This window comes from Bombyx mori, chromosome 5 (genome assembly GCF_030269925.1).
Source record: "Bombyx mori chromosome 5, ASM3026992v2".
Taxonomy (NCBI): Eukaryota; Metazoa; Arthropoda; class Insecta; order Lepidoptera; family Bombycidae; genus Bombyx; species Bombyx mori.
The window spans coordinates 9869956-9892003 of NC_085111.1; the positions used below are offsets into that span (position 1 = coordinate 9869956).

General features: G+C 36.3%; 1 protein-coding gene across 7 annotated transcripts in view; it reads left to right on the top strand.

Moving 5' to 3' along the window:
• Window positions 1-22048, top strand: part of LOC101740332 (protein grainyhead) — a 129785-nt gene that overhangs the window by 104702 nt on the left and 3035 nt on the right. For all 7 annotated transcript variants that reach the window (XM_012693851.4, XM_012693853.4, XM_012693852.4 and 4 more), the window contains 6 exons: window positions 13100-13211; window positions 16691-16785; window positions 18691-18747; window positions 20593-20691; window positions 20787-21121; window positions 21473-21668. In XM_012693851.4, the coding sequence (XP_012549305.2) occupies window positions 13100-13211; window positions 16691-16785; window positions 18691-18747; window positions 20593-20691; window positions 20787-21121; window positions 21473-21668 (894 nt within the window). The remainder of the gene's footprint in view (window positions 1-13099; window positions 13212-16690; window positions 16786-18690; window positions 18748-20592; window positions 20692-20786; window positions 21122-21472; window positions 21669-22048) is intronic.

Below are 22048 nucleotides of genomic sequence, written 5' to 3' on the forward strand. Positions count from 1 at the left end.
AAAACAATATAAACGCGGCAAACATCGTGTTTTATCAACGAGAATGCTTTTGTCTCTCGTTCGTAAGACAAAAACATGTTAAGGATTCCGATTTAGGTACACGAACCGATCGCGAAAAGGAATCGTGACCTGAAATGGCTATCGACACTGATGGATGCGCTACGTGAGAATGAACTCATATTTTTGTGGTGGTACGGTCTAAATATTCGCATTTTCATATTACAGTATGGAATGTATCTTAATTTTTGTTTCTGTTAGTAATAATTTATAACCTTTCATAATTATTTTATGTCCTTACTTGGGTAGCTCCGGTTACCATTTAATACCAAGTGAGACATCTTTATTTCGTCTACCAATCTGCAATAAAATGGCGATGAGATTTATGTTATGATGATGATTTCGGATTCCAGTAACTACTTACCTAAAAACAGGAGGACCATTAGCTTATTTACCGGTCTATGTAAAAAGTTTTGCCGAAGACGTCAAATGAGAACAAATATGAATATTTTTTTAATAACATTTTATTCTAAAACAGTCAAAATTTGCTTGTCTCTGTTTCTTATAAATAAATTATTGGATTCAATTTTAGTGAAGAAATTAGGCCATATCCAAATCGTACAAATGACCTGTACATACATCTATACTTGTCGCGTACTAGTACAGTTAATTTCATTAAAGTGAGAGTGAAATTTTAATGAACAAGAACTCTTAGACACACATAACTCATAATAATTAAATCTAGGAACTGTATTTTGTTGTTTATTGTGAAATTGATTTCAACTCAATCAAAAGTACATAAAAAAAAACTAAATCCGAATATTTACGGCTTAAAACCCACAGAGTCAATCGTTATCAAGCGTGGCTAAAAAATTTAAATTCACATGCGATTCGAATTGAAGACGATTTGCGTGCCAGAAGGCGGTTAAGTGACCAGAGAAACTTTAGTAAACAGAGTTTTGCCATGAGAGCGAAACGTGCGTGGCGGGATCGTAATTACAGGCGGCAACGCCCCCGTTTCGGCAAGGCTTTGCCTTCGATTGCGATTCAATCGCCCTCCGGTCTCTCTCCGATGTTCAAGAACACATAACACGAATTTCAGATTTCGTACCTAATTAAAAACGAATTTTCTACCTTCCGATTCAACTCAAAATACTCGGGACCTACCCAAAGAGTTTCGCACGCCGTACCGACACTTGATTTACATATAAATCCAACACATGACAAATATTATTTTAAAATGTTCATATAAAAAGTTCTGTAAACATGAGTAAGTAGTGAAATATATCGTGCCATTGTAATAAACTTGCATAAAAAGCAGAATGAAAATGATTCGATCAATCACAGAGCATGCGGCAATTAATCATCTACATTTAAGTAGGGCGCTTGTTTGTTATAAAAGTATTCAGTCAATCTGGGGTAGTTTCTGTTAGTTTTTTTCTTATACGAAATATCTTATTTAAAAGTAAATTTAATTATGCAAAATAAAAATATAAAATTTTGGAAATCGATTTAATCTTGCTAGTTTCTTACAACTTACATACATGAAAGTGAAAATAATTAACTTCTGTAAATTCAAGAACTAATTTAACTTCCGTTTAGTTAGTCGAGTAATAACAATTAAGTTGTGTAAATATTGCGTGTCTGAAGCGCTGCTACACATAAGAACATTTTTTGCTCAATTTTTATCGTCTCTCTGACATCATTGTGTTCGCTTTCGTGCCAGCGGAAACTCACGTAACGAGACGCGTTGTCATTTTATATTTTCTTTTTGTAATATTTTGCGAATTTAATGATTGCTCCCGTTTGCCTTTTTAAGGCAACGGTTAATGATGCCTTTTACGCTGAACGTATTACTCTTGATGAGGGATTATAACGGTCGCATACAGAGCAGTTCGTACCGGGGCGAACGTCATTGGTCTCGCCGCGTCGATTTCGACAAGTGAAGGGCTGTCATACGAGCCCGACGATGTATTTCTCACAGAGAGCATTCGGCTGTAATGAGGTTTTCGTTGTTCGCAAGAAAGGTTTCCGAATCATAAAGCACAAAAAAATCGTGCTCAAATTAGCATACGACGTTGGCAGCGTTGATAGTCGAAAGATGCCAATCATGCAGGTAATCAATCACGCGGTGAGATATCTCAATCCGGTTTGCACCCCTGTCCTTTTGCCGCTTCTCGATTTGGAGACAGCCCGAGCCCACATCGTCCCAGAAAAACACTAATGATTATAAATTACCGAATTATTCAGCAAACAATTCTCGTATCTTTAATTATAATATTACGATATTTTCAAATTTATATTCATTACAATAAAAATAAAATATAAAATTCTACTAGAGTACAAAAACTACTTCCAAAATCATTATCAATATTACCTTTCAAATTACTGTTCTTAACCATAACAAGACAGTAAATCTTGACTTAAAATTGTGAATACATTTTATTTCTATGTTTTCTTTAAGAGCATGTTGTGCACGGACTTCTGTATAAATGTTATGTTTGATAGAATTGGTTTTTTGTCTGGTCGGTAGTCTGACTCTTCCATCAGAATAGGCTCATAAATTACTAGATGTATTTAATGAAATTTATCCTGTATATTTGTAAAACCATAGCATACCATAGTCTAATGTTTAGTATTGCTTTCCCAACAGCCAAGAGGGCATTGAACCAAGCAAAAAACAAATGGAAAAAAGGTTTTAATCAGAAAATTTCCAATTTTGTGTCTACGACTTACAAGTATGCAATAGTGCTTAATAATTTGCATGTAAGTTTATATGAACGGGCATAAAATTTGTGTGACTGTGACTTTTTTTTTATTGCTTAGATGGGTGGGTGGACGAGCTCACAGCCCACGTGCTGTTACGGGGTTACTGGAGCCCATAGACATCTACAATGTAAATGCGCCACCCACCTTGATATATAAGTTCTAAGGTCACAAGTATACCTAGTTACAAACGGCTGCCCTACCCTTCAAACCGAAACGCATTACTGCTTCACGGCAGAAATAGGCAGGGTGGTGGTACCTACCCCCGCGGACTCACAAGAGGTAATTACGCAAATTACAATTTTTCGGGTTTGATTTGTGTAGATAATCTGTATTAATAATTAATACAAATTAACCTAATTAATACATAGGTTCTATTTTCACTGGTTTCAGTAACCACGTAACAACAGGTGGGCTGTGAGCTCGTCCACCCATCTAAGCAATAAAAAAAACATTGCCTTTTTATCTACCTATTCGCTGGTAACTTAAGGGGCTATTCCAGCTATGCCCGGACGGGAATTGCCATTCAGATTTTACTGCTAATGCAAAATTTTCAAATGTATTTCAGATTTTTTTGTTTTTTTTTTATTACTTTCAATTGGTGTGAAGTTACCGGAGCACATGGATAACAAAAATGTTAATGTCACCACTCACCATTGAGTCATGAGTTCTAAGCCTCAATTGTATAGTATACCTAATAGCTGTGGCCTTTATCACAAAGTTAAACAAACAAGATAAACGTAATTCTATCAAACCCCTTACTTTAAATTATAATGTAGTACAACAGCATTTCTGACAATTACGACAATTGGTGAAAATGACAAAAAACTCATCGCTATTTTATTGTAGAGGAGTAGATGAACTAAATGAGTTCTTAGTCTCAGTTTTCAAGTACATCGGCTGCCTCACCCCTCAAACCTAAATACATTAGTACTTCGCGGTAGAAATAGGCAAGGCGATGGTACCTATTCTTGTGGGCTCACAAGACGACCTACCACCAGTAAAGTTAAATTCTATTTAATTGTTTAAATATGAAAAAAATATAGTTCAACTAGTTGGGCCTCGAATTATATAATTCGTAAAACCATTATGGTTTTTAGAAAGAAAAAAAAACTTTTAACTTAAGCAATAAAAAACCCAACATATTTTCGAATTCCACATTAAGTAAGTAAGCTTTTTAATGCTGTTCTGCGCGTTCATTATATAGCTAAATAGGTAGTTAAAAGATAAAGCTTACATATAATTATAATTTTAAACCACTTACTCTACCTAGAGAAATATTAATAAGATAGAGATTGTTTTTGATCCACATTTCTTTTACATCACTTAAATTCCACTATAACCACCTATTTAGTCCCGATAGTGTTTTAGTTTCACATATTTTTTTCACATATTAGTAGAGGTGGGTTTTTGCAATATTAATTATAAATATATGTATACTGTTTTATCTTTTATTGCGGTAGAAAAGCTTAAGTGATTGATAGACATCACAATGAAAATGCAACCTTAAGATATGCGGTTAAAGTTGAAATTGTATTGCACGGTCTTTCGTCCTAAATAAATGATTACTCCGCCGTAACAATAGGCAGATTGGTATTATATTATACCAATGCGAGCACAAGCCATGCCCTACGACCAGTCAATGTCGGTCGGAAATCGCAGATGTTGGTTTAATACTCAAACAAATCTGCTGCCCATTCTTCGGTGAATCTCATAGTCCATCTTTAACAACTACGGGAAAACATTTGATAGTGCTATTCTAGATAGTATTCTAGACCTCTTGTACTAGTGGTAGGACTTCTTGTGAGTCCGCAAGGGTAGGTACCACCATCCCGTCTAATTTCTGCCGTGAATCAGTAATGCGTTTCGGTTTGAAGGGTGGGGCAGCCGTTGTAACTATACTGAGACCTTAGAACTTATATCTCAAAGCGGGTGGCCCATTTACGTTGTAGATGTCTATGGGCTCCAGTAACCACTTAACACCAGGCGGGCTGTGAGCTCGTCCACCCATCTAAGCAATAAAAAAAAAGAAGATAGACATCACTAGGTAAGCAAGCCTCCGTTAGTTGCTACTATTTCCTATCGTTGATTTTTTTCCACCTATTCGTTGGTAGCTTTGAGGGGCCATTCCAGTTTCACCGGTTTGGTATGCGACCTCATAGGGCTCACTCAGCTTAAGAGAATTTGATTACACTGGTCCTAACAAGAGCTATTTACCATCATATTGGAATCGCGACCGACTCAGAAGCTCCGACGAAAAAACTAGGTTGGGTTTTCGTTCATAACATACCGAACATTTTAATTCCTAACTTCCGAATTCCTATCTTGTTTTATACACACACAAAACATCTAAACATCAGATGAACTGTGATACTAATAGACTAAACATATATATTATGTGTATGTAAGTATATTAGTATGTATTGTATGTAAGTATGTATATTGGTATATATTTCATATTATATGTAAACGGTATATAATTTGTTTATTGTATGTATATATTTTCTATGATATAATAATGTATTATCTATTGTACACCGCAACATACCTGCTATATTTTTATATTTTCCAGAATTTCTGTAAATTAAACGGTTGTCTGGAAGAGATCGCTTTTAGCGATAAGACCGCCTATTTTATAAATGTATCTGCTTCTTTGATTGTTTTTTGAATGTAAATTGTGTTTTGGTGTGCAATACAGTGTATTCTCTCATTCTCTCTCTCTCTCTCTCTCTCTCTCTCTCTCTCTCTCTCTCTCTCTCTCTTTCTCTCTCTAAACATAAAACGTTATCGAAATACTGTTCCACTTATCAATATTATGTCGATGTGTATCATATGTGTATTTTTTATTCTTACGCGAAAAAATAGCGATTCGTTTGATGTGCTCAAAGAGCGTGCGCGCCGCTCGACTGAGCATGAATTTTCCACCTTCGGTTTCAGGTTCGCGTAACGTGACTCTGTAACAACTACTTTCGTAACATTACGTATTATTCCGTAATATTCTTACGAGCGTTCGCTGAAATGCGTAATCGATTTCTGGATAACGCTGTAAAACATATATTACGAATTATCTGTAGCTATCTATCGTATTTCAATTTGTTCATTTGTACACTGTGCTGAAAAGAAGAAGTTGGTAGGATCTCTTGTGAGTCCACGCGGGTGGGTACCACCACCCTGCCTATATCTGCCGTGAAGCAGTAATGCGTTTCGGTTTGAAGGGTGGGGCAGCCGTTGTAACTATACTTGAGACCTTAGAACTTATATCTCAAGGTGGGTTGCGCATTTACGTTGTGGATGTCTATGGGCTCCAGTAACCACTTAACACCAGGTGGGCTGTGAGCTCGTCCACCCATCTAAGCAATAAATAAAAAAAGTTAAATTTGGGTTGAATTAATTCAATGTTTTTGTTTTTGTTGTATTAATTCAATTGTTCTTAGCCTATGCTTGAGTGAAGATCTGGCATAGCATGCTAAGTAAGTTTTGATTAAAGGAAATTTTATAAAATTACGTAAGTGCGTATCGGTATGGACACCCATCTTTATTTTAAATCCATAGATGGATCAACGAACTCAAGACTCAGCATCGTGTTAAGTGGTTACCGGAGCCCATAGATATCCCAAGGTAATTGCCACCGCCCACCTTGCATGTGACGCCGAAGTCCCAATTATATTTTGTAAGAGCTGTTCCATCCTTCAAACCAGAATATATGATTCTTTCTCAGCAAAAAAGGCTTACAGGCTTACAGGATTACTCGTGCAGGCTTACAGTATTTCCTACTAAGCAGTACGCATATTTATAAAATTTGAAGGTTTCATTTTATTAAACACCGACGTCTTAGCAATTGTCTTTTAAGAACAAATCTTCAGAAAAAAATATACCCGCCTGCGGGACTTGAACACTGGCATATACGCATCGCTTGATACGAATACATCGGGCATCTTATCCTTTAGACCACGGCTCTTTGCCTATTCATGCAACGAAGCAGTAAGCTTACAAGAATAGGCAGTTAAGATATGATACCTAAATATAAATCTAATGCATATGGATTGACGGTAATGGTCAAATTAGCTTCACATTGGTTTCCGATAAGCGTTTAGCATTAAGTGGACAGTAAGCATAAACTATTTACTCCGATTTTCTGCATGCGCAAACTAACTAGCAATAAAAGTCAATAAACAAACATAAACTGTCCATCAGTTGTACGTAGCAGCATATATCTTCTAGTATATACCTAGCAGCCGTTGTAAATATAAAGGATTAACTTTCACCGGAATTGTCTGGTCAAGTCCGCAATACGACTAAACGTGAATAACGTTACACAATCTGTGGTCCGTCATTGTCTCGATTGAAACTGTCACTGCGCGCGCGTATTTAGCGTCAATCCTTGATAGCATCGCCGCGGTCGTAATCAGCGATATTAGGGTGATCTAGGAATAATATTATGCAACCGCGTGACTCGCAGCTTAGAGCACAGCTGTTGTCGTCGACATTTCAAACACAAAACACGAACTTTTTAAAATGTTTTAAATATCGCTGGCTAACAGAAGGCAACGTTGGAATGCCTGTTTACAGATACAGCCTGTACACGAAATCCTGTGTAGTTTTTTTTTTTATATTTTCATCTTGGTTTCTCAAACATCTAGACTATGATGCGTAGAGCAATTATTTTAATAAGTCTTATTCAGAAAAGGTTCCACGAATTACTATGATCAATTAGAAACAAATAATTATTTGAACACTTCAAATCGTAGATGAGCTATATGCTACTAACCATATGCTACTAATGTTGATATATGTATGTAAACGTATACTAATAAATTAGCCGTAAAAGCATCTTGATTTGTTTGCTTAAATCTTAGTAAATCCACAAAATTTGGCGCCCGACTATTTTGTAGCATTATTACGTTCCCAGGCGATCTCAATGAGTACTTTCCGGTCAGTCAAATTATAATTAGCACCTAAAGATTTATTTTATAATATTACATCATTTCAAAAGTATCGTTCTCATGAAATGCAAAACAATTGTGATTTTAAATGCTGCTTAGCGGTGGGCACAGAACCTTAAGCCGCATCATACGACATCGAGTGCCCTACACATTACAATCTGACATTTCCTTTCGACATTTGAGTAGATTAGTGTTACGATGCGACTTCGGATATTAATCCGACGCCCGACAACTCATGGGATTTGCTACGATTCGATCATCGAGATTTAGCGGTCACTGTACACAGCGTAACTGTTAATGCTATCATCTCATTAAATTTCATGCCACTAGAGTTTCCTGTAATTAAAAATATTTTATCGTTTGAATATACGATTGATTGACAAAACGTTATATTTTTATAGTTAATTTTAATGCCAATGTACTTAAAACTCATTTATATTCAAAAGAATGTTTATATCGGCGGATGTGCAGGAACATTAAGCAATTTGTCTACCGGCGGAAACTTGGTGTCCCTAGAGATGTATTACGGCCTACGGCTAGACCCCTACTACCTTAAATGTACAAAATTAATTACGATAAGTGCACGTAAAGTGTCTTATATAATTTACATTTAAAACTAAAATTATATTGAAACAATTTCGAAATCCACTCTAGTTAGTACTACTTCTGGTATATACTGCAGGAAGCATTTCGAAGCTAGAGAGTAATAAAATTCACAGTTAACGTCGTGCTATTCAGCGCCCACGACACCTTCAGTGAAGAAAATGCGTTATCGCATTGTTTACGGGACAAAAATTGTCACTGATATATTTCAACTGATGTGGAATAAATTGTGACACGTAGGCAAGAGCGCGGCAGTTACACCCACAATTCCGCTCCGGATTTATGTTGAAATCAACAATCAGAATAGAGAAAACTCGCTGTAAATAACCAAGGCGTTAAAACAACTAACGCAGACAACTAGCCCACTTAACAAACAGACGTATTCCTATCTGATACAGTGTATCTAGACGGCAGACATTACTTTTGTGCTATCGATAAAGCTCAGCGGAGAGTGAAATAGTTTACCATGCTGCTAGTATAAATAATTGTCATAAGCAGATAGCGTTTGATGGATGGAACACAGCGACTTATGCTGTCTCGTTCGGAAGGATTGACTATAGAAACGATGTTTCAAACAATCACATTACAAATTAAAAGTAATTGAAAAACACGTCATGCATATTATTGTTTACTTGATATAAAAATGGTTATTGGAGCGAATATTTTCCAGAGCTTTATTACAATGAGATCGTTGCCACAGTGTTTCAAGACCCCCTGTACTTTAGAAGTCTCAGACGCATGTTTCTCACACGACACATATTTTAGAATCAAAAAAGATATGTTTACGAATTATTAGTAACACTGTATAGTCAACTGTTTATCAAAACCTTACGCAATTGCCACGGAACTGAAGATTAAATCCGAATTAATAGTTCTGTTGATATGTTAACTATGCTATTAACTGACAATTTATAGGTAACAATAAGACAGGTGCGTGGTCACATAGTGTCTTCTCAGGTAATGCTGTCGACTATAGCATCAGTGAGAAATAGGTAGTTCAAGGAATAAAATGAGTACATGGTTTGGACTTCGCATTTAATTAGACCATAAATCTGATACTATCTTAGTTATGTTAAGAAAACAAACACATTATAACGTAATTTATGAAATCACCCAAAGTTTAATAAATAATTAAATGCGGAAATTAAATTGGCTGTTTAAATATTTTTTGTAATGTCTTTGGCTTTTGAAGGTTAATGTCGTCGAATGAAAGATACATTGCAACATACCAAAATTAGTTGTTAGATTTTTTTTTGTATTGTTTTTGTTTCAAAATAAGAACATTAAATTAGTTTTAACAAAAAAACTTTTATGATTTGCACGCTTTGAATTTTTTACATAGTTTCAATTCCTAATTAGATAATTGCGTCTCTAGTACGGTAGTAAAAACGTTTTTCCGCTTTATCATCACATAATAAACAAGCATCGTTTTCGGATTAACTTTACGTATATATTTACCTAAGATTAATGAATGTTTTTCAACTGTCACTTACTCCCTGATATAGATCGTCGGATTGCGTATATACGAATATACATATGCAATTGGTTATTTATTCAAATAGAGTGACGAAATTAATGCGAGCGCTTGTCGTGGCTTTATCGACTATACACGGACCCAGCGTGTGTCACACATGAGAGAAAGCGTGCTTAATCAGATAACTCAGATTGTCAACCGAGCTCCTGAAATCGGGTCGAATGTCGATACACTCGATTAATTAATTGACGGTCCGAAAAGTTGGAAGTAACTGGTCCGAGAAGCCGAAACTGTGGGCGCTGGCTTGTGTAATGTGTGCGACGTACTTGATACCTACGGAATGACTCCGGCTTTTACGTATGTTCGTTCAGCTCAGTAAATATCGTTGGAAATTATTATGTAAAATAAATTTTTACATGCAAATACATGTACATGCACATAAATGAATACACAAATCAATGTGATAAGAAATCCACAATAACATCACTCTTCAAAATCGTGCCTAATTGTAACAGGACCCATAGTATATTAGTAATGTCACTAAATTTTTTTTCTATTCTGCCGTGAAGCAGTAACACGTTTCGGTTTGAAGGGTGGGGCAGCCGTTGTAACTATACTGAGATCTTAGAACTTATATCTCAAGGTGGGTGGCGCAGCTACGTTGTAGATGTCCATGGGCTCCAGTAACCACTTAACACCAGGTGGGCTGTGAGCTCGTCCACCCGTCTAAGCAATAAAAAAAACCACGTTATTTTTATTCGTTTTATACGTTTACTCCTTTCACACGAAAACAACAATTAAGTTGGATTTTCAATTTAGTAAAACCGACAATCGCAAAAAACATTATTCTATTTTACGGTATAAACATAATTTATGGTATTTGGCAGCTTGGGAAGGCTTCGTAACTAACGTCAATTCGGATTAAAAATCCAATTAACGAGGCGAGCGGTCCGCCGCCCACGGCTTTACTTGAATCAGTATGAAAAATTATCGATGCTTTATTATTTCTTTATAGTTCTATTTGTTTTATTTTTTAAAAACGAAATTACATATCTATAATTTTTCACGTTTTACTATTTACGAATTGCACTTATACGATTGCTGTTCACGAAACATGATAAAATTATTACCCGTTAATTACAACATTAGTTGTAATGCATTCAACAATGAGTTAGAGCGGCTAATGAAATCAAAATGCGAGTTTGCATTTGATAAATTGTATAATTCAAACGTTTAAGATTGTCAATTATAACAATGTATCTTTGTCGTGCAATAATAGCGAACATTGCCTTACCAATTGCAACTGCCGAATGGACACTAAATTACGTAAACTGTACCGGCTGAAACTATACTAAATTAGCAGGCAAGTGTTTATGAATCATTAGCTCAAATAGACAAAGACTTATACAACTAGTTCAATCATTAAACAATGTGATAATACATTCAACGGCGATATTATGTAACATTCTTTATTGGTGAATTGAAAGCCATCACACCGTAAATTAGAACTGTTGGGCACCGTTGGAATACCTTTGCCACGATAAATAGCTATGTTTACAGTTAGTCATGTATAATGAATTTCGTCAAATACAACGGTGGAATTCTTGTAACGTAGTAAATATTTATATATTTATCATAATCTATGGGATGTTTAGTAGAGGCGGAATACACCGTTACAATTTTGTACATGGGCTATCGGTTAGCGCGCGGCTCGGTTCAGTTTGGGCCAGAGAAAGCCCGCGTCCCGGTTTCTCAATTATTCGCTGATTCCGTGTCAAATTATTCATCTGTTTTCAATGAAATACTTCTTTTAGAAACGCCCAATAGTAATACGAATATAGTCAGTATTAATATCTAACCTATAGTAAAAAATATTTTTTTTGATGCGTGTCTATATTTTGTTGGCACTTAGCATGAAAGTTTTCTAGCACGTATTAACCTAAAATATTGTAAATCGTTTAATTAGATGCATTTTCAACTATGTATAAATATTGTACATTTGGCAAATCATTACAAATTTAGCTAAATGTCACATAAAAATTATTTATTTACCTTCAAGATTTCGTTGTTTTTAAAACCAAACTAACAAATTTATCAATTAATTTAATTTAAAAGCACAGATTTGTTAAAAATATTATTCAATTATACTAAGAATTTGGCCGCCATGAATTCGCCATGAGTTCGAGGCACCCTTTATATATGTACATAGATTTCGATTTTTTTTTTAATTTTTAAACCTGTACACTACTTCTACTAGGTATAGGTATATATGCCATTTATACAACTAAGTATTCTCGAGTGAAAACCGCATTGAAAACCATGCAACGGCTCAGAAGTTATGATACGCAAACAAACATGAATGCTACTATGTTTTGTACTACTAAAAGATTCTAGTAAAGGTCCTCGTTCATCAGAACGGGAAGGCATTGCTCCTGAGCGCGTTTTCTTGCGACGCGACCGTTGATCGCATCGATCTATCATTCGGAGTCGCGCTCAGAGGTGCTTTCTCGTCGTTAGCCCTACATGGTGTCGCCGGCACCACGCCTTGCACGAGCCACATCTTTTTCATAGCATTTTCTAATGCTTCGATAGAAATCGTCCTACACGCATAAATTAGTTTTTTTTATTTTTTATTTGTATAACGGAAATAGTTTGATAATATAACGTGAGTTTTTATAATTGTCTATACGTGTGCAGAATTAAGATGCTTACTGTGTAGTTACGATGTAATTGTGGTGTTCAACTTAATAGCCAAGCAATGCACGCCAGTAACCGCATTTAGCATTATTCGCGAAATGCCTAGGGCGATCCTTTCGTACTTTCCCCATTAAAAGTTTACCATAAACAAGGTCAATGTACAGCAGTTTGCTTCCTTTCTATTAATATATTTTATAATTGCCAGTTGCTTGATTGCATTTTAATTAACATATTTATATCTTAAACTAGCTAGCCCGGCAGACTTCGTAATACCTCAATCAATAAACAAAAGACCAAATTTTTTGTATAAAATAAACTGAAAACAAACAAAAGAAATCCGTCCGACGGGGGACACATCAAAGGAAAAATAAAATTGTTATTTTTTTTTACTTCCAAGCATTTTCATATTTGTTTAAATACAACAAATAATTCAAGACCAAAATTAGCCAAATCGGTCCAGCTGTTTTCGAGTTTTAGCGAGACTAACGAACAGCAATTCATTTTTATATATGTATATAGATAGATAGATTAAGCGCTAACGAATCGAAGTTGGCATTTCACTGCAGTACCTTAGATAAGATTTTTAATTACGTAATATTCATAATTTTAATTGTTACAGAGCGTTGTAATGCTGATGTTCAGAGAAGAGAAATCACCAGAAGACGAAATCAAAGCGTGGCAATTCTGGCACGGGAGGCAGCACTCTGTCAAACAAAGGATACTGGACGCTGGTAAGTTTAACTTCAGTCATATTTAAATACGCTATTTTTACGTAATTAAACATTTTAGATAAAATTACACGGTAAGTTTTGTAACAACGAACGTCTGACGGTAGCGAGATCCTAAGGATCCAAGACACGGTATTTAATGTACAAAAACAGTAGTGCTTGAGGCGACAGAGCAGGATGCCAGTACGTCGCGGTTGCGTGAGGTGGCCGGCGCCCTCTCGGCACGCAGGACCTAATTATCGGACTGCAAGCCAAGATAGCCGCGGAGACGCATCCCGCTACCCACCATTATATTGTATCGTATATATTATGTTACAGCATTTGCATTAATAACGCTTATGAACAACGTAGCTCACACCGACACTAGGATTACGAACTACAAACACATCAATCGTTTTTTTTCTTCAAACATCAAACTTTTAAATTTTTGTTTGCTCTTAAACTTAAACGATAAAAACACATTACCTTAAGATTTTAGATACTAAGCCGAGTAGTAGGTTCTTCTTAGTGTTGAGGATGTTAAGTCAAATAATACGATATAATAAAGATATCCAACCTCTATGTTGAGTTAACAGGAAATCATTAAAATTCGTGGGAAATCTTTAGACGCGGTCGTAACAGCTGCTTGTAAGTCGGTGTAAATAGCTACGAGATAGCTACACGCAAGTTTATTGGAAGGTCAAAAAGAAAGAGAAGAGATAAATGTAATCTCATAGTACAGTCGGTCTCGGATATAATTACCCGGTCGATATCTGTGATCGCATCGCGTGCATTAGCATCTTAATTGCACAATAACTCCGATCACGCGCATCTGCTGCGCTTCTACATACTTACAAAATAAACGTTTTCGATACCTCCGCAAAATCAACACATTATACCTACTCGACTCGTACATAAAACCTTCGTTTGCGATAGTCATCTTTACTAATATTTACATGTGAATCGTTTGATTCGACTGAATTTGATAGGTATACAGATATATAAAAGATTTAATAGTGAATCGTAAAAATAAATGAGAAATTCATGCTTATTTTATTGAGTGAGGAGTCGACCGATTAGAAGTTGCGTCATCGATGAAATTCTTGCTGCTTAATCGAAAAGTTAAAGTTAAAAAATTTGTTAAAGTTAAAGTGAAATATTGTCTCGAAGGTACAATCTGAATTTATCCAGATTATTATTCGTATTGGAGACAACGCGACAACAGGCATTACCTATAAATTAAATCTCAAGGAAAATAAAAACATGGAAGCCATTAATTCGCGCGGCTGGGCCAAGTTTAATGTCAAGGTTTTTGAGATAATCTCAATGTTAGTTATGTTTTATTTTATTCGTCGTGTTTATTATGCAGGATGAAATAATATCCACAAATAAAGGAATTCAGTAATAATGTAAGTTTTAAACAATGTAATAAATTTTAGTTGTGTGTTAGAAATAAATGTTCAGTGCATTTTGTTTTGGACTCGACAATAAAGTTAAGCTATTATGAAGGTCGAATCGAGCGTGTACTACTTAATTAAATTACTCATTATACTTTTACAAGATTGAGCCTAAAAATTTGTGAAAATATCTATTCGAAAAGAACTGAGGAGACGTTTGTGTTTCACTGTCTACTATTTTATAGCATTAATTTGTTTCATTAATCATCAGTTAGTTTAAATTAGTATGATTAAAAAACAAGTTCGTTTTTAGGCAAGGTCCGTCTTGTGTTACGTGATTACTCTAGCCTGTTAACATTATAACGTCACTGCTGCTATTCTCCTTAAGACATGAGATTAAAGTCTCTCAAATGTATCGTCTAATGGTTGTCTCACCATTCGAACCTGATGACTTTATTGCTTTGCGACAATTGGCAAGATCGTGGTAGCTACCGGTGCGGGCTCACAGCACCCACAACTATTAAAATGTTATTCTTTTATTTCATATAATATATTTATGTTTTTTTTTATTATTAGTAAGCAAATTATACATAGTCGTAACGAACTTAGGAGCATCGCCAAGGGCGATACCGGACACCTGTGCGCAGGCGTGTGAAAGCGGCGGGGCTCGGGAGGACAGGGGGACAGTGCCGCAACGCACTGCGGCTCTGCACAATACTATATCCGATTACTTCCATGTCTTCGCATATCGTGTGTCTGTTCCTTGCAACAAATTATCTTAAGCATGTTTATTTATTTTGACAGTCTACTAACGATCACACTTCATTTGTTCATTCATTGTTTGTTCACTTCATTGTTTTGTTTGATTGTTTGTGAGTTTCAAGAAAAGCTCACAACTTACTTTAGAAAACATTTATTTTGAACTAGCGACCCGCCCTCGCTTCGATTCGGAAACTGTAATTTATTATTGATTTCTCCAATATTTAATGGATGTTATTATACATATAAACCTTCATCTTCAATCACTCTATCTATTAAAAAAAACGAGAACGTTTTAAAGATTTAAGCATACATAGGGACAGACAGATATAGGGACAGAGAAAGCGACCTTGTTTTAAACTATGTAGTGATGCTGGATATAAAAAAAACAGTTAAAACATCAAGTTCAATTGAACATTTAATTGATAAATAGCATGTACCAAATGAGTTTTTCTGGAATTTGTTAGATACAGTACGAAGGCCCGTCGAGGGCAGGCGGTGGTACCTCGCTCATAAACACATCAGCGGCCGAGGCACAACGCCTCACCGATCGCTGCGTCAGTGATAGCCCACGACCCACGCACTATCCCGATACAAGACACGCAGACATTACTAACAAACTCCCATGCCTGTCGGCTAATGCAGTCCCACTGCTCTAAATTACGCCAACGTTATTTACGCTGACAGGAAAACCTACGCTTTCGGATGTGTCACCTATAAGTTGTAAAATTTAAAACTTGTCAGGGTTCCGTGCTAATTTCATAATTTCTTTGTTCTGAATAAATTATATTACGTATGTTCACAACGAAAGCTTACAGTAATAAATATATAAAATAAATAATAAAAAAAACAAGTTCAGTAACATTAATGGAATGATACAACTAGTTTCTAGTGTGCTCCAATTTCCGGAAAGCATTTGAGAATGATTATTGAATATACATAAGTGGAACCGTTCGCTTCTCGTCCTTGTTTACAAATAAAGCGGAAACGTATTAAATTACTTAAGCGCATTATTTATGGGACCAGCAAACTTATCAAGTAATAAATGAATTGCTTTCGAAGTATGATTTGCGGTGAATTTACCTAGTGTGGGTAGATAAGTCCTTATAGTTGCAACACGCCAGTGTAACGGAATGAAAATGTACTAATTATAGGTTTACAAGACTCAATGTAGGAAGGGCTGATGTAGAAACATTGCAATCGTCCATTGCCTGATATAATCTAGTAATTATTCACGCCCAGCAAATAAATATCCGTCGCGGCACGACTATGACGTACTGTATACTGATGATCTTAATCGGAATTTGCGTTTATTTTAAATTAACCCTGGAATTTGATATTTTACAGACACTAAGAACAGCATCGGTTTAGCGGGTTGTATCGAGGAGGTCGCTCACAACGCCATCGCAGTATACTGGAATCCATTGGAGAGTGCTGCAAAGGTTAGTAATTTAACTATACGATTAATTAGAACATAATTTTATTAACTAATTTCAAAATAAGTAACAGTATTTTATATAAAAAAATGAATCTGCTGAAAAAGAGAAGCAATATCCAATTTAAGGAAACAGCATCATAAATACGGGCAAAGTTTTTTTTTTTGTCTTGGACGACGAAAATATGCGCTCACCGTATGAGGACGATAACCGTTGTCATGCATTGTGCTCATTATCTTGCAAAAATTTAAATGCAGATCATGATTTTATTACGCTTATTAAAGTGTAATTAAATCGAACTCTGAAACCTTATTTAGTCGATTGGCTTTGCCAAATGGAACAAAAAATATCGATCGTCCGGCGGCGGTGCAATCGGGAGCCAGCTACCGAGACGTGAACACTCATTATATTAACATAAACAAAACAAGTGTTTTAATTGCTTATATAAAATTATGCAGTAGTAGTAGGTACTTACAAAAAAAAATCTCCTTCCATAATGTAATGCAGGTTGGCAAGTGGCATTTTAATATCAACATTTATTGACGGCCTTGTGAAGAAATTCACACAATATGCTAATAAATATTAGTTAGGTAGTAATTGACTCCTAAATCGTCCTCTACGACAAATCTTAATTTTGTATCTGATCATAAAATTGATGGCGAAAATTAACCTTGAAATGGTAGCTTAATTGGAATCGTTACAAAGTTTAGAGTCGGCTTTTTGCTTCGGTTATTTTTTTGCTGTAAAATGGTCCGGTTCTCGCAGTTAGCTACTGGTCAGCTATCGATATCCGTAATTATTTATTGTTAGCTAGTGAAATTGTAGCGGATGCGAGTCGTTTGCGACAGGTAATATGCGTACGGACAGTGATCGGTGGCGCTCTCGATGGCGGCGGCTAAAAACGCGAGTCCTCTCATTTAAATGCAAGTGCTCTGCGCTGTAATGAGTGTCCCCGAGAAACGCCTGTTCTTATATAACATTGCCTAAAGACGTAAACATTCTTCAGTTGTATTGTTGTATTTTATCTGATCGCTAAAGACAAAATAGTTAACTACTTTTTTGTTCTCTGTTTACCAACCCATTTCCATTCGTGTTTTTTTTGCTTTGTAGATATTGTTTATTAGGGCTAGCCATAATAAAATTGGAAATCATTCATTTTCTATATTCCCCCTTTACAAAAAAAAGTATCAATATTAAAACTTAAGGGATTTTTTATATTTATGTACATTAAATTAATTTAAACCATGAGATGTCTCCTAACCTTTATGAATAAATTTCGATCACTGCGAAAATTAGTAAACATAAAGTGATGACTACATCAAATTATAATAGACAAGTTCTGGTTCTATTTTATAATGCTATAAAATCTCAAATGTCAATCTAATAGGTTTCTTTATGGATACGAAAGATTTTATTATTAAAAAAAAAAAAAATCAATTTCAACCGGCTGTATGGTACATATACGCCTGCGTATACGAGCCTGCGCGGATGGTCCACAACATTCTATCAATCTATACTGCGATACTGTAATGCATTCAGATATTGACGAGTTCCACTCTTAAGCATTCGATGATCTTCGTACCCTCTTACGTGGATCTTCTTACTAACTATACAGAGACCTTAGGACTTATATCTCAAGGTAGGTGGGGGCATTTACGTTATAGATGTCTATGAGCTCCGGTAACCACTTAGCATCAGGTGGGCCGTGAGCTTGTCCACCCACTTAAGCAATAATAAATAAAAATAAATGTTTACCCAACTATCCAAAGAATAGCCGCATCCTGTTCATATTCCTTCACTTTAACCGCTATACAATATAATATTACTTTATAAAATTATAAAGTAATACTATATTATAATAGTTTTATTTAGTCATACATCATACAATATTCATTGTATTTTCTATTTCAGATCAACATTGCAGTGCAATGTTTAAGTACAGACTTCAGCAGTCAAAAAGGCGTTAAGGTTTGTATAAATTATTTAAAAAACAAAAAAACAAATAAAGAGCTTATAAAGATCAAAATGAGAGTGTTGTAATGCGGCCATATTACCTTCATACGAAGTTTGCAGTAAAAGAAACGATAAACAGATACCGGTAGTCGATTCTGAATCATACATTCGTTAAATTTGTTTACGCAAAATATTTTTAAACTAGAATATGTTGAGAAAAACAACTTGTGTAGGTATATGTATAAGTATTAATTAGCATTGCTTCTTATCGCTATAATCAAGTTAAGGAAAAGGACTGGATCAATTAATTACATACTTAACAGATTTAACATTGTGTCTCAGTGTGCTCATCTTCAACTTCTATTATGTAAATTGATTATAGTATCGTTAAATAACACGTTTAATGAGCGTGGGAATCGATAACGGCGCGCTGGTCTTTAACTCTATACTTTTGTTGTTGTTATTGCGAAATGTTAATTAAAGTTATCGGAGCGTTGATATATATGTTCCCTCTATCTGAATGTATCGTAGTGAGAAAAAGGGATCCGACTTGAATGGGCCGGTTAGCGTTTTGATCGGACTACGTTGGAATGATTCATGATCAAGAGATCTTAGAGACTATCTACTTTTCGATTATTTAATTAAAGATTATATTATCTGACCTCGGCCTTTAGAATAATTATTACTACTTCCAGGTCGTCCGACCGAATTCCGAATCAATATTATGAGTACAGGTTGTAAGCATGTGATGGATACTCTACTGTCCGTTTCTCAGCGAATCGATCAAACATTGTATTTTAAAAGACATCCACATTATGGCCTACATACACTACGAGTAATATTAGCAAGAAAGCAACGCAAAAGTATAATTTGTCGTATTTATGATTTCTAATAATGCGCTTAGATTCGCCCTTATACCTTATACGAAGTCGTCGTGGCCTAAAGGATAATACGTCCGGTGCATTCGTATCGAGCGATGCACCAGTGTTCGAATCCCGCAGGCGGGTACCAATTTTTCTAATGAAATACGTACTTAACAAATGTTCACGATTGACTTTCACGGTGAAGGAATAACATCGTGCAATAAAAATCAAACCCGCAAAATTATAATTTGCGTATTTACTGGTGGTAGGACCTCTTGTGAGTCCGCACGGGTAGGTACCACCGCTCCGCCTGTTTCTGCCGTGAAGCAGTAATGCGTTTCGGTTTGAAGGGTGGGGCAGCCATTGTGACTATACTGAGACCTTAGAACTATATCTCAAGGTGTGTGGCGCATTTACGTTGTAGATGTCTATGGGCTCCAGTAACCACTTAACACCAGGTGGGCTGTGAGTTCGTCCACACTCTAAGCAATAAAAAAAAAATAATAAAAAATGTTCTAAGACGAAAGCCACTCATGAGCTTCCTATCAGCCTGTCTAGTCTCGAAAACCTACTGGGGACGGAGAGCCGCAACCGCGCTGACCTCGAATCAACGCAATTAAAACATTTTAGCGCGATTCGATTCAGACACGTGCATATTTTTTTCCCTATTCGTAAATCTGTTGTAATTATCCCTTTTGAACGTTTATCAAAAAGTGTTTTTTTTTTGTTATGATTCTCAGATAAGTGCAGATTTTAAGCGTGAAATCGCTTGACCAAAAAACAAACAATTTGCCTATAAGACTATGTATGGCACGAATAGCGTGAGAGCATTTATGTACCTGTAATTGGTCAATTAGTCCTAACCTTCTTTCTATCTGAGCAATGGATACGACTAATTTGACGAAAGTGGTGACGAGACACCGATTAAATAAAAATACACGCGTGGGAAAAGTGTTGCGTGATTCGTTTGCTAAAATTTTTTAATTTTTTATTTTAGGGTCTTCCATTACATATTCAAATTGACACTTTCGAAGACCCGCGAGACACACAAGTTTATCACAGGGGATATTGTCAAATTAAAGTTTTCTGTGACAAGGTAAGCGAACTAACTTAATTTCAAAATATCTGTAAACATAAATTGATATATTTTCATTTCGGTACAAAAAATTTAAACGGATTTAATGCTATCAGGGCGCAGAAAGGAAAACTAGAGACGAAGAAAGAAGAGCAGCGAAAAGAAAGATGTCGGCCACAAACAGAAAAAAACTGGACGAAATATACCACCCGGTGACCGAACGGAGCGAATTCTATTCGATGGCGGACTTGTCTAAGCCACCGGTTTTGTTCAGTCCGGCGGAGGACATCGAGAAACTGACCGGAATGGACATACAGGGCTTCTATGGACATGATGACGCATCATTAGCAGAAGCGCATCTAAAGGGTGCCTCACCCTTCCTTCTGCACGCGGCAAAGCCTCAAGCGCCTGCGCTTAAATTCCACAATCACTTCCCACCGGACGCGCCAGGGTACGTCGGCAATATTTTATTCAATTAAATAGTATAAACAGTGTACTCATTTTATTAATTTAGGTTTTGTTACTTGGTCAACTTATAACGCTCATTTAATATGTAAGAGGGCAAATCGTGGAATACATAATTGAATTATTTATAATGAATTTAACATTATATCATTTACGCACTTCAAACCTATTACGAGTAATTATATCTTCAATGTTTAGGACGATTACCATAAGAATAGTTCGATTTATTGCTTTATCAATGTTTGAATATTTCATAAACACAATAACATTGTTCTGAACACGAACGCAAAAGTGAATGTTGTTAGTGCTTAATGTTTATGTCGCGCTATAATCGTAGATACCGGGAGGTGGGTGCGTTATCTCCCTATGACCGCAAGGACTCGTTGGAGCTAGAGGGTGTACTGGGTAAGCGGGCGCGCACGTCCACGCCGCCGCTGAGCGAGCGCGTGATGCTATACGTGCGGCAAGACGCGGAGGACGTGTACACGCCTCTCCACGTGGTGCCCCCCACCACGCAGGGACTCATGCATGCGGTAAGTCTCACAAACACACATAATTCGATTACCAGAATTAATAACCACGGTGATGTCCGCTAACACCAAACACGAGGGAGCGATACTTTTCCGTTGCTTTCTCGGTTTCTGTATACAATATCGTTGTTTTATTGATATGTTGAGAAATTGAAATGGAATCGAGACGCTTCGTCCCTGTCGCCGGCGCCGGCCCGGTGAGCGCGCCCGGGCCCGCGCCGGCGACCACGCTGTAACTGTAACCGATGTGGCGCTTCATAACCCCCGTCTAATACCAATACACACGATCATCATAACTGCATGTTGTAATTAACACAGGCGCGGCCGGCCGCTGCATCGGACCCGCGACGGATCATCGCGTTACGATCCCTAAATTTCAAAAT